Raw genomic sequence first — 13,588 nt, forward strand, 5'->3', positions numbered from 1 at the left:
CCTTTGGTAACTATGATGGGAAAAATGGTTAAGAATATGATATATTTTGTGGTGCTTTTACTAGTTGTACTTATGAGTTTTGGTGTAGCTAGGCAAGCTATATTACATCCTAATCTTGCACCAGAGTTGCGTATAATACGAGATGTAAGCATACATTTTTTATTTCATATGTATAAATATAATCACATCGTGATCACGTCTAAAAAAATCTGTACATATCTTTTTTTAATTGAAAAAATTCATATAATTATACATTTTCGACAGATATTTATGCAGCCATATTTTATGCTGTATGGAGAAGTGTACGCGAGTGAGATAGATCCTGATTGCGGAGATCAGCCAGGAATGGAGCAGTGTCTTCCAGGTCGTTGGATCGCGCCTCTTACAATGGCCGTGTACCTTTTAGTTGCCAATATTTTGCTGATAAATCTGTTAATTGCGGTGTTTAACAATATTTTCAATGAGGTAAATGCTATAGCTCATCAAGTCTGGATGTTTCAACGGTTTACCGTCGTAATGGAATATGAACAAAAACCGGTGTTGCCGCCACCGCTTATAACGATTTGCCACATATATTTACTGTTGAGATATTTTCTGAAACATATTACACAAGGTAAAAGTGGCACTGGCGAGACCTCTGACAATGGACTTAAATTGTTTCTGGAAGCTGATGACATGGAACGATTGTACGACTTTGAAGAAGATTGCGTCGAGGGCTATTTCCGTGAGCAAGAACTCAAGTTGCAAATGTCAACAGAGGAGCGAGTGAAAATTACAACAGATCGAGTAGAGAACATGCATCAAAAGATCGAGGACATCAATAAAAAAGAAAGCAATCAGAACGTGTCTCTTCAGGTATATATAATTTATATCAGAATGTTTATAACCTAGAAAAACTTAATAAACCTAAAATTTTCAGAGGATTTTTTTTATTCTAGAAAAGGATTTTCATGGAATTTTATTAAGATTTAGGAAAATTTTTAAAATTTTACTTTTTAATAATCGAAGCCTAATGTGCTGGAAATTGTATAAATTTACAAGAAATGTTTAGGAAAAACCATTTTAATTATACTATTTTTCACTTATGTGTTTACTTTTAAAATTTTGACTGTTTCTAATAACGTTATTTCTTTGATTATTCTTTTTTGACAAAATGCTGACAATCAATTAGCAATAATTAGCATATACATCTGTGTATAATATTAATATGTAATATTAATATTAATAAATAAGTGTAAAGAAAACACACACACACACACGCAGAGAGAGAGGGGGGAGGGGGGAGGGGGGAGGAAGCGAAGAGGAGAGAGAGTTGCTTATTTTGGCCATATTTTTTTAAAACGGCTGTGTGTTTTTTTTATATCAACTGATTCATTTCATTATTCTGTTCATAAAAGCATTTAGGTACAATTACCAAAAAATCAATAGTTTACGAGTTTACATATGAGTATTAATATGGGTAACATTTTATGATAACATTTTAGAATAAAATATAACATCTCAAACTATTGGTTTTTTGATACCTCTACCTTAATACTTTTATATGCAGAATAATTATAGGAATCATATTGTGTAAAAAAATTCATATAATTTTATTTTTAAAAATGAAATTGAAATGTCTTCAACGCCCCAACGCCAACCCATAAAATAATTATTTTCACTATTTGATGTTCCCTTTTGTACTGAACACATTAATATAAACTGTTTCTTCATATATCTTCAAATTTCACTAATAATAAAATCGATCATTTTATATGAATCTGTACATACAAGATCGTATAAGTGATCATTCCTTTTTATCCCGTACACTAATAGAGATATAGACTTTTAATAAATATAATATCAAATTAAATAGCTCAAACTAACTTTATTGTAAGCATAGTGATTACTGAAAAAAAATTATTTATGTTAAAGAATGGAGAGATATTTGCATAATTTAGCAGACTAACGTAAATATCTTGATATAATAAAAGTTGTAATAACCTTTCTAATAAGTACAACGATGATATGATATAACAAAATTATTTTACAAATTATACAAGTTATTTCAATTTAAAATTTGACAAACGACTACTTTTTTAGTTTCGGCCCTGCGATGTAGCTTCCGACTTTTGCATTGATGATTAACATGTAAAGCAGCGTCTACGAAATTTTTAAGGCGTAAAATTTAAACTTTAAGCCTTAAGCTGTAAGAAATGGACTAATCGCAGTAATTATTTTCCTCACTGATTCAACTGATTGGTCAATTTCTTATGGCTTAAAACTTAAATTTTAAGTTTTTAATCTCATTGTAGATGTAGTTTTTAATCTCATTGTATTGCCGCTTAACATATTTTTATTCCAAAAAGCAAAAAACCATTTCTATGATTGTTATAACGATATTCTATAACATGTAATGTTTTCAAATATATTATATTTAACATTGTACAATATCATTATGAGCAAACTTTAACACTTATTTGGAGGTTTCTTTAATATTGATGTTCTATCATGAAATAACATTAAATAATGTTGCATTAATAATAATGAATCTTTTAGAAATGTTGAATTACAATATTGTAAAATATTGAAAAAAATAAAAATTCAGTTCAGTATTTATTAAAGTAATGTCTTGCAGACACTGCAATTCAATATTCAAGAATATTAATTCAATATTTAATATCGCATAAACATCAAGAAGGTTTCTAAATTAATTTTTGTATAAAATCTAAATGAAATAATTTTCAAAATATATTTTGCTTTCATCTTGGAGTGTCTAGGTCATTTTCTAGAAATCACAGGAAAAAATAATATACAGGGTGTCCCAGACCTACGAAATCATTTCTCGTGAATAGATAGATCGGAGTGAACTGAATTGAAAAGTCCTATATCATTTTGCAATTTCACAATACTTTAAGAGATATTAATTTCTTATATTAAAGATCACCGGATAAGCACGTATCCATGCGTTATTAAAAATTAAATTCAAGGGATGCTGCATTATTTAGTAAAAATGTTTATAATAAGATCGAAAATCTTCTCGTGGAAAATGGGATGGGACAACAATAATCTTCTATCAATATAAAAGAATCCTATCAATTAAGCTCATGATTATGCCTAATTTATGGCATATAGAATGGTGAACGAGAAATAATGTAAATATTGTGCCGAAAAAAGGGTTTATGATGCCAATCATATATCAACTTATTATCATTCTTAAGGTCAAATCAAGGAAATTTAAACTGTCGCTTTCTAACTCCATGGTGAACTTTAGTCTTGGATGGTATCCATTAAATGTATTCAATAGTACATCGACATTTTGATCCTGTGTTGAGAGAGCAATGTCATCCACGTACCTGAAGTAAAATCCCAAAGTAAACATAATTCAGTTTCAAAATCGGGAGATCAAAAACGGGTGAGAAAACCACCGATTTTGCGATCACATTATTTTCGAAAAATGAATAGTTTACAAGATATTTTATGTTAATGTCAATATGTGCCGAAATAAAACGTATATTTATAACATATCTTGTAAACTATTAATTTTTTGATAACTAGAACTCTAACATTTATATATAGAATAATTAGGAGAATATTATGTCATTCATTAAAATCATACAATTTTTTTAAAAAAGAAGATGACCTTTAAATCTTTGAAATTCAAAGATTTAAACTACTATATTTAATAAAGAAGCGTTATCATCATAAAATGACTGCTTCTGTATAATGTAATTTTTGTTAGATAATTTTGTCTCTTACTCTCATGGTTTTAAAGATATTTAAGATGCAATAGTTATTGTTTCATCTTGTAATTTAAATAGCTTCTATTATGCACTTATATATAATATATATATATATATATATATATGGAATATATAATATATACTAAATATGGAATAATAAAAGAAAATCCGAACTTTTAAGAATTTATATTTATTGAAAGAAACGATAAATGTTTTATTAATACATAAAAATTAATGTTAAAATAGAAGTAATATTCAGTTTTAATAATAGAGAAAAGTAGATAATATATAATTACATTTCTGATATATCAGGATATATCAGAAATATTCATTTTTTGTTAACCATATTTTAATATTTTTAATATTTTTATATACAAAGGCAATCGTGCATTTACACAAAAAGAGATCAACAGAGACAATCAAAGAGACAATTCTAAGATACTAACAAGCCATCTATCTATATATTATCAAAACCGAGGCTATATTCTAAAATTCCTGTCCCGAAAATGCTGCACATAACATAAACTACAGATTTTAGCGCTGACAGTGAATTTTTTTGAATACAGCACGAGAATTATCTTTATGATCAATTTTTCTCATATTAATTGAAAATTGTAATTTTTTTAGTGAATTTTTTATTTTTATGTTTCTCGACTTTTCTTTTTATTTATACAAAACATCATTTTTATATTTACAGGCTGTCGAATTTCGTATCCGCAAATTGGAGGAGTTGAGTCAACAAACTTTAGCACATCTCGGGGTGATTCATCGTTTCATGGCGACGTATATGCCCAATGAAGAACTAGCCGGATTAGGAGCGTTTGACAATATTCGACAGCGTCGGGTATCAGAGCGATCGGAGGTTCTGTCCGAAGCAGATTCTCATACGCAGCTGTCGACAGTCGCACGACGCAAAAAATTTCTACGATCTCTCACCGATGCTGCTTTCCTAAATGTTAACCATCCGATAGACGATGTTCTCAAGGCTGAAGCTATGACTTCCCGTGAAAATCTTAGTAGACACGACTCTTCCGTAAGCATACACGCTCACGTCGATCAAGACGATATCAAGATAACTAAAAACTTGGAAATGGAAGACAGCAAAGACATTTCCGAAGGCGAAACAACCGGCAAAAAAGAAATACCATCCGAGAGAGAAATGAGCCGAGATACTAGCAGAGAAGTAAGTAGAGAAATTAGCATGGAAGCTACCAGTAGAGAAATCAGCAGGGAGGTCAGCAGAGAGGCTAGTAAAGAGGCTAGCAGCGAGAATCCGTCCTCCGACATCAAACAAGATTCAACGGAGCGTATACTCGGACAAGATTCTGCGGAGCGTAGTACATTTAGGCTGAACAGTAGAACTCGATCGGAATCCGATGATTTTATGCTGCTTCCACCGCCAAACACTCAGAGAGGCGTAACTTGGGCGGAGCCTCGCGTGGCTGTGATTCCGTCGTCTGTCACTTCAGTTGGTAACATGCAAAGATCGATTTTATTGGCAATGCGCGCCGAATATACTAGCATCACGGATGAGCTGGAGAGTTATTGTGGTTTATTGAGCCCGCCAAGAACACCACCGGTCTCACCGCCACCGTCACGGATGCGCAACATATCGGACATATTGAATCCTGAGATGGCATGGCAGATTGAGAATGAGCATTTGCGTGACGCGGAAGAATGCGATTATCAACAAATGGAGGATTTGATTCATCGACGTTACCACGGCGACAATAATAATGATGACGGACCGCCGAACATGCATGCGGATAATGGTGATATCACATATTTCTTTAATGTATCTAACGAACACCGCCAGCTGCGCCGCGCCTCCGCGATCGAGGAGGATCCCCGACGACCACCGCCAATGATTAGCGTCACTCGTGAAATCGAGCAAACGCTTGCACGACCACCGATACATGATTCGGAGGGGACCAATCCGAGTGATAAGAATCTGAGTACCGTACCTGCCCCCGCTTCTGAAACCATGTGTTAAAATGAAAATCAAGTAGGAAAAATATGCATCATTTGCTAAGCTTTCAGAAAATCAATTTCCAATTAATAAAATATCGAATAAAAATCTTTATCGGATTATTAGCTTTATCACGATTTTTACTATTCGAATATAATCGTATTAACTCTTCGTGTTCATTAATCATCAACGATGCATAGAATTTTAAATGTTTTTAACAATTACAAGAGTAATTAACTATCTCTATTTTAAGATTATTGGAGGTCCAATACATTTCTTCTAATCTAATATTGCTTCTCAATCCCCAGACAGTACCAAGTTGTTAGTCGGCTGTCTGTCGACAGAAGGATCTAAAGTCGACTTGAGTTAGATTGAATGTCAATCAACTCGACTTTAGATCCTTCTAATCGACTAATATCCGTTTCTACCAATATAGATTAACTTTAATCTTCTTTTAAAGGAGAATATCACTATAATGGCCGGAAAAAAAGTCTTTTATGAACTTTTTTTGTGAAAACTAATAGCTTATATGAATTATTATGAATTATGTTTTTATATATTTAAAGTACATACATTTATGTAGTTACAAAACATTCATTAAATAATATTAATATTTCTAGCCTTAGTGCTCATTGATGTGCACTTCATCTGGAAAAACATGGGCGCTCGTACTGCGTCTGAACGGGAGCTCTAAATAAAAAAATTTTTTTTTATTTTAAAGTATAGTAAGTAAGTAAAGTAAGTAATTTCAGTTAAGCGTACTGAATTTTTTAATAAAATAATTTTAAACAAAATAGCGCTGTTTTAAAAAAAGAGATTACGATTTTGAAAAAAATCGTTATTTTTTTTATTGTTTTTCAAAAACTAATAATCCAATTGAAAAATTCGTACGCTTAACTGAAGACAATTTTGTTGTAAACATTCTGTCCAAAATTCAAGTTATTTAGATAAAAAATTGACCGAGATAGATGAGCGCCCAGTTACATGATTTCGAGAAAACATGTTTAAGTTAACATGTTAAACATGTTAAAGTTTTACAACCGATTAATTTACGCATTTGACCAAGTACACTTCATCACATATTTATTATAATTCCGTTATGAATTTCAACATAATATTTTAGGGACATTTATATTTTTAAGACTCCAAGCATTACAAAAATGCAAAAAAAATCGATTTTTTTTAACTCGTCACAGTGGTGTTTCCCCTAATTTACTCTTCATCTTTTTCTAATTCTTAGAAAAAGATGAAGAGTTTGTTGAATCGAGATTAAAATTAAACCACATTGGTAGAAACGGGTGTAAGACCCTTTTGTGCAACTCACGATTGAATTGGAAACAGCTGAGGAACAAATTGAACCTCAGTTAAGACCGTGATTATGGGACTGAAACGATGTCCCAACTGTAGTTAGCTGTAAGTTAGCCAATGTAATCGATTATGTTAATTTTAAGTCGTATAAACCGATAATCATCTAATTTTAATAGTCGGTTAAATGTCGACTTTGAAAGTCGACTACCAGTTGACAAATAGTCAAGCGTGCTGTATGGGTTTCTCATGTTTAATGTTTTAATGAAATGAATACACTATCACATTGGCGTATGATAAATAGGAAAGCAAGATCTTTGCACAGTATAAAACATTTTGTACTTAATACTTGTGTTAAAACCGGTTTTTATAATTTTTTAGTTGAACTTTTAACATATCCGAATAATTAATAAAAATTTGGGTGAAATATACAAATGTGCTGAATTTAACACAAATTTTTTTAACTCTATAGAAGGAAGCGACCGATTAAAGCAAAAAATATAGAATAGAGCAGTGACGCGCAACCTTTCTTAAGCTTTATTGCACACGATAGTTTGACACTTTTGTTACACAATGGGTTTCGTGTCCTGAGTTATTTTTCATCAATTTTACAAATATATATTAGAAAGAAATTCTGTAAATAATACATTTTGAATTAAAAAAAACTTTGTAAAAAGCTTCCTTTTGAGTTAAATTAAATACATTTCTACTGTTAAAAAAATTTAATGCCAAAAATATTCAAAGTTATAAGCTTGTTTAGTTAAAAATTTACTGTTTGCATTATAAAATGCAATAATCACTCTGCTCAGGGCGATTTCCCATACGAAGCGAGGTATACTTTATTTAAACATTGGCATTAAACTTTTTTTCCGATGAAAATCCATTTAAAGGTATTCATTTGTAATGTCATTTGGAGTATTTGTCAAAATTTACGATAATCGGGCGTAGGATGTTAAGTATCCCCGACCTACGGGATCGCGTCTCGTGAATTGATAGAGCGGATTGAACTGAATTGAAAAGTCCTTTATTATTTTGCAATTTTCTCAATACTTTAAGAGATATTAATTTCTAAAAATCTGAATAGCACGTATTTGCGCGGACTATCTTCTGATGGTGGTGTCGGATGTGAACGAGGCTCTGATAGCGAGAAGTCGAAGTCTCTAGAATTAGACTCAAAAAGACCCGTTTCACGCAAAAATTGTAAGTTGACATTTTCGTACATTTCATGTACGAAAATGTTCGGAAGGCTATCAGAAAAGAAATGTATATGTTTGAGACTCACAACTCGTGTGGGAAATATGTGAAAAAAAATTCGAATAGTTGCAAAAAGCAGGTTTTTCGCTTATAAAACGGAAGATTTCGATTGTATGGAAAAAAGTTCAGTATGAAAAATGTAGGTATTCAAAATACCCACAAAATGAGATGTGGAACATTAAGATCGGTCTATTACAATAAGTTAAATAGAAAAAAAATACCGAAAAAGGCCTTTTTTATTCGTTCCATGTGAAAACGCATCGAATAAGTTTAATTTCATTGGTTTTTAAAGCGTCAGCTATAAACTGAATAATTACATTCTTAAATATCTCCCTCCCTCCTCCCTTTGTTTCTGTGACAGATTTCCTAATCCCAACAGTTAAACTTTGACGTTTAATATCTCAGATCATAGAACGACACTTTTTTCTTCTAAATTCCATCTTATTCAAAAACAAGGCTCAAATGAGCCTTATTTCATCAAAATCGGATGTGAGGCAACTCTTCTGAAGAATTATCGCGAGGGAGAGGAGAGAGGGGAGGAAAGTCCCACGCTTCGCGTGGAAAGTCGAAATTCACATAGAACAGTACAATTATAGATCTCATGTTTCTGTGACAGAACTTCAATAGTAATTAACTTTAACGCTTAATATCTTGATCCACGGAACCGTTTCAATGTTTTTTTATGCCCATTTCCACCAACATAGATTAACTTTAACCTCGGTTCAACAAAGAGTAAGTTGAACTGAAATTAAAGTTAATCTACGTTGATAGAAATGGGCATTAGAGATTCTTTTATTTGTAAAAACGCCTCGAATAAGCTTAATTTCATCAAAATCGAAGGTGCAATACTCTAATTACATTTAATTTATTTAATAATTACAATAAAATTATTAATTACTAAATTATAAGACAATTTTTTTAACTTTTCCCAAACTATTCCGAAACTTTGCAATAAAAAAATAAGAAATGTTAAGTATTTCTGCTAACTATACGCTCGATTAATTTTCATTGATTATAAATAAATTATTGTTTCTTAAATTATAAGACTTTTCCTAAACTTTCTCAAACTATTCCCAAACTTATGCAATAAAAAAAATAAGAAATATTAAACTTGTTTGCTACTCGATCCTTATGCCTTATTTATTCTATATATAAAACCTCTTTTTATACAAACTGTTGGAAAATACTCTATTTTTTGTTCTGCCATAAAAGCACTAGATTTCTAAAGTACCGCAATAGGCTTTCGAGTTGATTGCGTCAAAATGGCGGAACTCCACCATTCATACGCTGCACGTACGAATTACTGCTTGCACATTTTACGGTTAACTTGCTCAATCGCTTGTATCTGCTCCATTGTCTTCATAATAGACTCATGAGAGAACTAACACAGTATATACAATAGCGCAATTCTCTATCGGCATCTTTGATGTTAGTGTTGACAAAATGGTGTGCGCATGCGTGAAATAAGTAAGTTACCTAGGCTATGTTCCAAAACTTTCCGAGGAAAATTTTACTCAAAATATATAGTACACGTTACGTATATTATAGCATATAGAATAAAATCTTCCTTGGAGAGAAAGTTTTGGAACAGCATGCGACGCGAATAAATCTACTTTTGCAATGAAATAATTTAAATTTTATAAAATATTAATAAAAATTGTAAATATATTGAAAAATAAAGAAAAAAATATATAAAACTATATAAAAATTAAGAAAAATATTAAATTAACTTAAAAATGTATATTTATATAAAGAAATATTATATAATTATATATGCTATGAAAATATTATGAGAAAGCTGATATAAACAAAATTTATGTACATATATGTCCAAAAAATAAGTTTAAAATACAATAAATAAAAAGTAATCTTTTTTGCTCAATTTTCTATGTTACTTTTGTTCACTTTTTCACAAAAATTAGACTCGAGATTTCTCACACATTTCATCAAATGGACAATACACATAATACTTCCCTCTAAATTTCTATTCTGAACCATGTATGCTTGAAAGACAAATGTTTAAGAACCGATTGTTTAATTTTTGATAAATTTTACCTGTAAGATAAAATTAATAAATCTGATCCGCGCATGTGATTGGGTAATCTTGCTATTTACCCAACAGGTAAAATTTACCAAAACTGGAACCAACCCTAAGTGAAACGCTCATTTAAATAAAGAGAGAGGGAGAGAGAGAGAGAGAGAGAGAGCAATAAAAAAGGAGGAAATGAGACAACAAATGGAACAACAACTTACTTATTTCATGTATGCGCGCTCTATTTAAAACTCAGGAGAGTTGCGCTACTGTGGTATGGTATGTCAACGCGATGTTGCAAACATACTTTGAAGTGTTTTTTAATTGGTCAGTTTGTAAAATTCTTTCTTCTAATTAATCTAATAATTCATCAAATGCTTCAAAGCATTTGTAGCGAGACTTTGACCACAGTCTGTAGGTTTGTTCGCGTCGCATGTTCCAACAAACTCCAATATGCTTCTATCATAATTCCTACTCACTTCAATACACTCATTAGAATTAGTAGTGCTATGGCAGGAATAAATCTTGTATATACTGTGGAATTAATCTTGGAGAGCAAGCTGCGTTCCGAAACCCATCAAATAAATTGTGTTGAAACCTTTTTGTGATCAGAGGTATGGTCAAAGCGATGTTGCAAATGCTTTAAAGCGTTTTTTAACTGATCAGTTTGTAAAATTCTTTCTTCTAATTGGTCCATCAAATGCTTCAAAGCATTTATAGCGAGACTTTGACCACAGCCCTGATGTACTTAAATTTGAAAATAGCTGCGTTTTGCGTCAAAATGGAGATAAGTTTGCGGTACTTTAGAAACTAGTGACTTTAGACTTTATTCTGCCATACAGCCGGATATAGCGCTTTCCCGACACCGTATTTCGAGCTCATTTTTTTCGAGACAGACTGCCAGCCGCTTGAGTTTGGTATCCTTATATCCGTGGTTTTTATCTATATTTCTTGATTATTCCTAACCTGAACATTCCTTAATTTTAAAAATTAATATCTCGGTTCACTAGACAGAGCAACGCTTTTCTTAGATTTATTCGTTCGTTTAATTTCGATTTTTAAGGTAACGTGGCAAATTAAACAATTATCCGCGAATGTAATTATATCATTTATATATTTATTTAATTTTATCCGTTGTGACTTTAAATACATCAATATGTATTTATTATTATAATATATATATTATCGTTTTTAATATTCGAAATAACAATTATTATAAATTTGTAAAATCAATCCATCTTTTTTGAACATATCAAATTTTTGCTTTTGTATGTAGCCACTAGTCATACGTTACGTGCCAACATGGACAATTTGGAAGTCAAGTTTGAACAGAGTCATAGTTTGAACAGAGAGATTCAACTTGATAAAATCCATGAAGAGAATCCGCGAGATTCGCGAGATGAAGTCACCTCGCATGGTGATGAAGAGCAGCGAGAGAAATTGATACGACTACCTCTGGGAAGAATAAAAACCATCATCAAAATGGATCCTGAAGTTTGTTTAGTTAATCAAGAGGCTACGTTTTTGGTGGCGAAGTCAGTGGTAAATATCGAAAAATTAACTGTGATACATTTTATGTGTTCAAATGATTATCTATCTTTTAACAGGAATTTTTTATTGAATCTCTTGCAAAAGAAGCTTATAAATATACTGCACAAGCAAAAAAAAAGACTGTTCAAAAACGTGATGTAGAAAATGCCATTGATAACGTGGATGCACTTGTATTTTTAGAAGGTATGCTCGATTAATTGCATAATTAGTTAGCTGTTATTATAGAACTGAAAAAAATTAATATTTTTTTATTTTTTTTACAATCGTAAGGTTACAATATTTGTGATATTTGCGAGCATTAAATACTGTTGCAATGATTTGTTATATTGTATATTTTTAATATCATATAAATAAGAATATTTAAATACGATAATTTATCCATGTAATAACTAGGAAAATGTTTGTGTCTCTTTCATCTGCTACAATAATAAAATTAGTTGTTCCTTACTGTATATCTTTTATATCATCTACTATATAAACAAGTTTTGCATTCTGAAAGCTTTATTAAACGTACTATATAAAAAAGTTTTATTTTAGTTTTAAATTCATTTATTATATTTTTCATTGGTACACAACAGATTGTTTTATGTATGTGAAATGTTTATTTGACACTTCACGAAAGCAAAAGTATATAGTAAATTACTTATATGTTAAAACTCATAAAAATATTTGCGGACAAACAATTACATTGTATTGTGAATATCTTTGTTTTTTTTTCCTAATCGAATTAATCTTTTGAATTAATTCCTTCTATATTGCTACTGTACTATTTTATATTTTGCTATTTGACTATGCGGAATGAAAATAAACGCAAGATGGAAATGAATAATTTTTAATGTTTGCATGTATCGTTAAAACAGATGCAGAAACTTGAAATAAATTTAGAATGAGAATTTTATTCAGTCTCCATAAATGAAATAAGAATGTTCTGTATATTAATGTATACATACACATATATAATAATAATGTGATAGTTCGTAAAATGAGCAATGTTCATTGCTTTTTTTATTCTATCTTTACTGAACTATTTATAAAGCGTTTGTCACAATAAAATCTTTGTAATTCACACATTTTTCCTAATGTTCTTAACGAATTCTATATCTTTCTATACGCTATAACTAATTGCAGCTTCTATAATGTAATATTGCATACATATATACACACATATGTACACACATATGTATATAATATCACATTTTTATCTTCTAAAGTTTTGTGTGTGTATGTGTATGTATACAGGATGAAAAATTTCAAATGCAATAGGAAAAAATATGTAGTTATATGTTGCAAAATGTAAAATTTTTTTAATAAGCAACTATGTATGTCTTTACACTGATTGATTCATCCCATTATTATGCGTAAAAATATTAAGATACGGTTATCAAAATAGTTAATAATTTACAAAGTATTTAATATTTCATGTCAATATATGACCAGAGTAAACCATAGAATAACTCGAAAACTATTGACTTTTCCACATCTCTACCTTAATTTTTTTATATGCAGAATAATTAGAAAAATCATATTAAAATCATGTAAAAATTCTACTTTTAAAGTAGCGATAACATTTTTATGATCTCGAAAGAATGATTTTTTAAAAAATTAATTTTACTATTATTTGCGCTTCATCAAATTATAATTTTTGTTTGAAATGTTTTTCTGTATTTTCCGTATTCGAGATATTTGTCTTATTTTACGTTTGAAACTCATCCTGTATACATATATATATTTCTATATATATAAAATATACATATG

At 30.5% G+C, this 13,588-nt stretch overlaps 2 protein-coding genes across 7 annotated transcripts in view; both read left to right on the forward strand.

Annotated features, from left to right (window-relative positions):
- Positions 1-5,715, forward strand: part of LOC108687868 (transient receptor potential cation channel trpm) — a 20,586-nt gene extending 14,871 nt beyond the window's left edge. The window contains exons 16-18 of the mRNA XM_018193884.1: positions 1-144; positions 265-855; positions 4,420-5,715. The exon at positions 1-144 is cut by the window's left edge and continues 1 nt beyond it. Coding sequence (XP_018049373.1) covers positions 1-144; positions 265-855; positions 4,420-5,715 — 2,031 coding nt within the window. The remainder of the gene's footprint in view (positions 145-264; positions 856-4,419) is intronic.
- A 4,863-nt stretch (positions 5,716-10,578) lies between these two features.
- LOC108687838 (DNA polymerase epsilon subunit 4) lies at positions 10,579-12,285 on the forward strand. 6 transcript variants are annotated; one of them, XM_018193828.1, is made up of 4 exons: positions 11,176-11,199; positions 11,293-11,345; positions 11,559-11,824; positions 11,890-12,285. In XM_018193828.1, the coding sequence occupies exons 3-4, from the start codon at positions 11,585-11,587 to the stop codon at positions 12,028-12,030; spliced, it is 381 nt and encodes a 126-aa protein (XP_018049317.1). In that variant the 5' UTR covers positions 11,176-11,199; positions 11,293-11,345; positions 11,559-11,584; the 3' UTR covers positions 12,031-12,285. The 6 variants fall into 6 exon arrangements, with proteins under 6 accessions (XP_018049322.1, XP_018049318.1, XP_018049316.1 ...); XM_018193833.1 differs by lacking the exons at positions 11,176-11,199; positions 11,293-11,345 and adding an exon at positions 10,579-10,609; XM_018193829.1 differs by lacking the exons at positions 11,176-11,199; positions 11,293-11,345 and adding an exon at positions 10,898-11,080.
- Positions 12,286-13,588: the final 1,303 nt, after the last annotated feature.

Source organism: Atta colombica, unplaced genomic scaffold, assembly GCF_001594045.1.
Source record: "Atta colombica isolate Treedump-2 unplaced genomic scaffold, Acol1.0 scaffold219, whole genome shotgun sequence".
Lineage (NCBI taxonomy): Eukaryota > Metazoa > Arthropoda > Insecta > Hymenoptera > Formicidae > Atta > Atta colombica.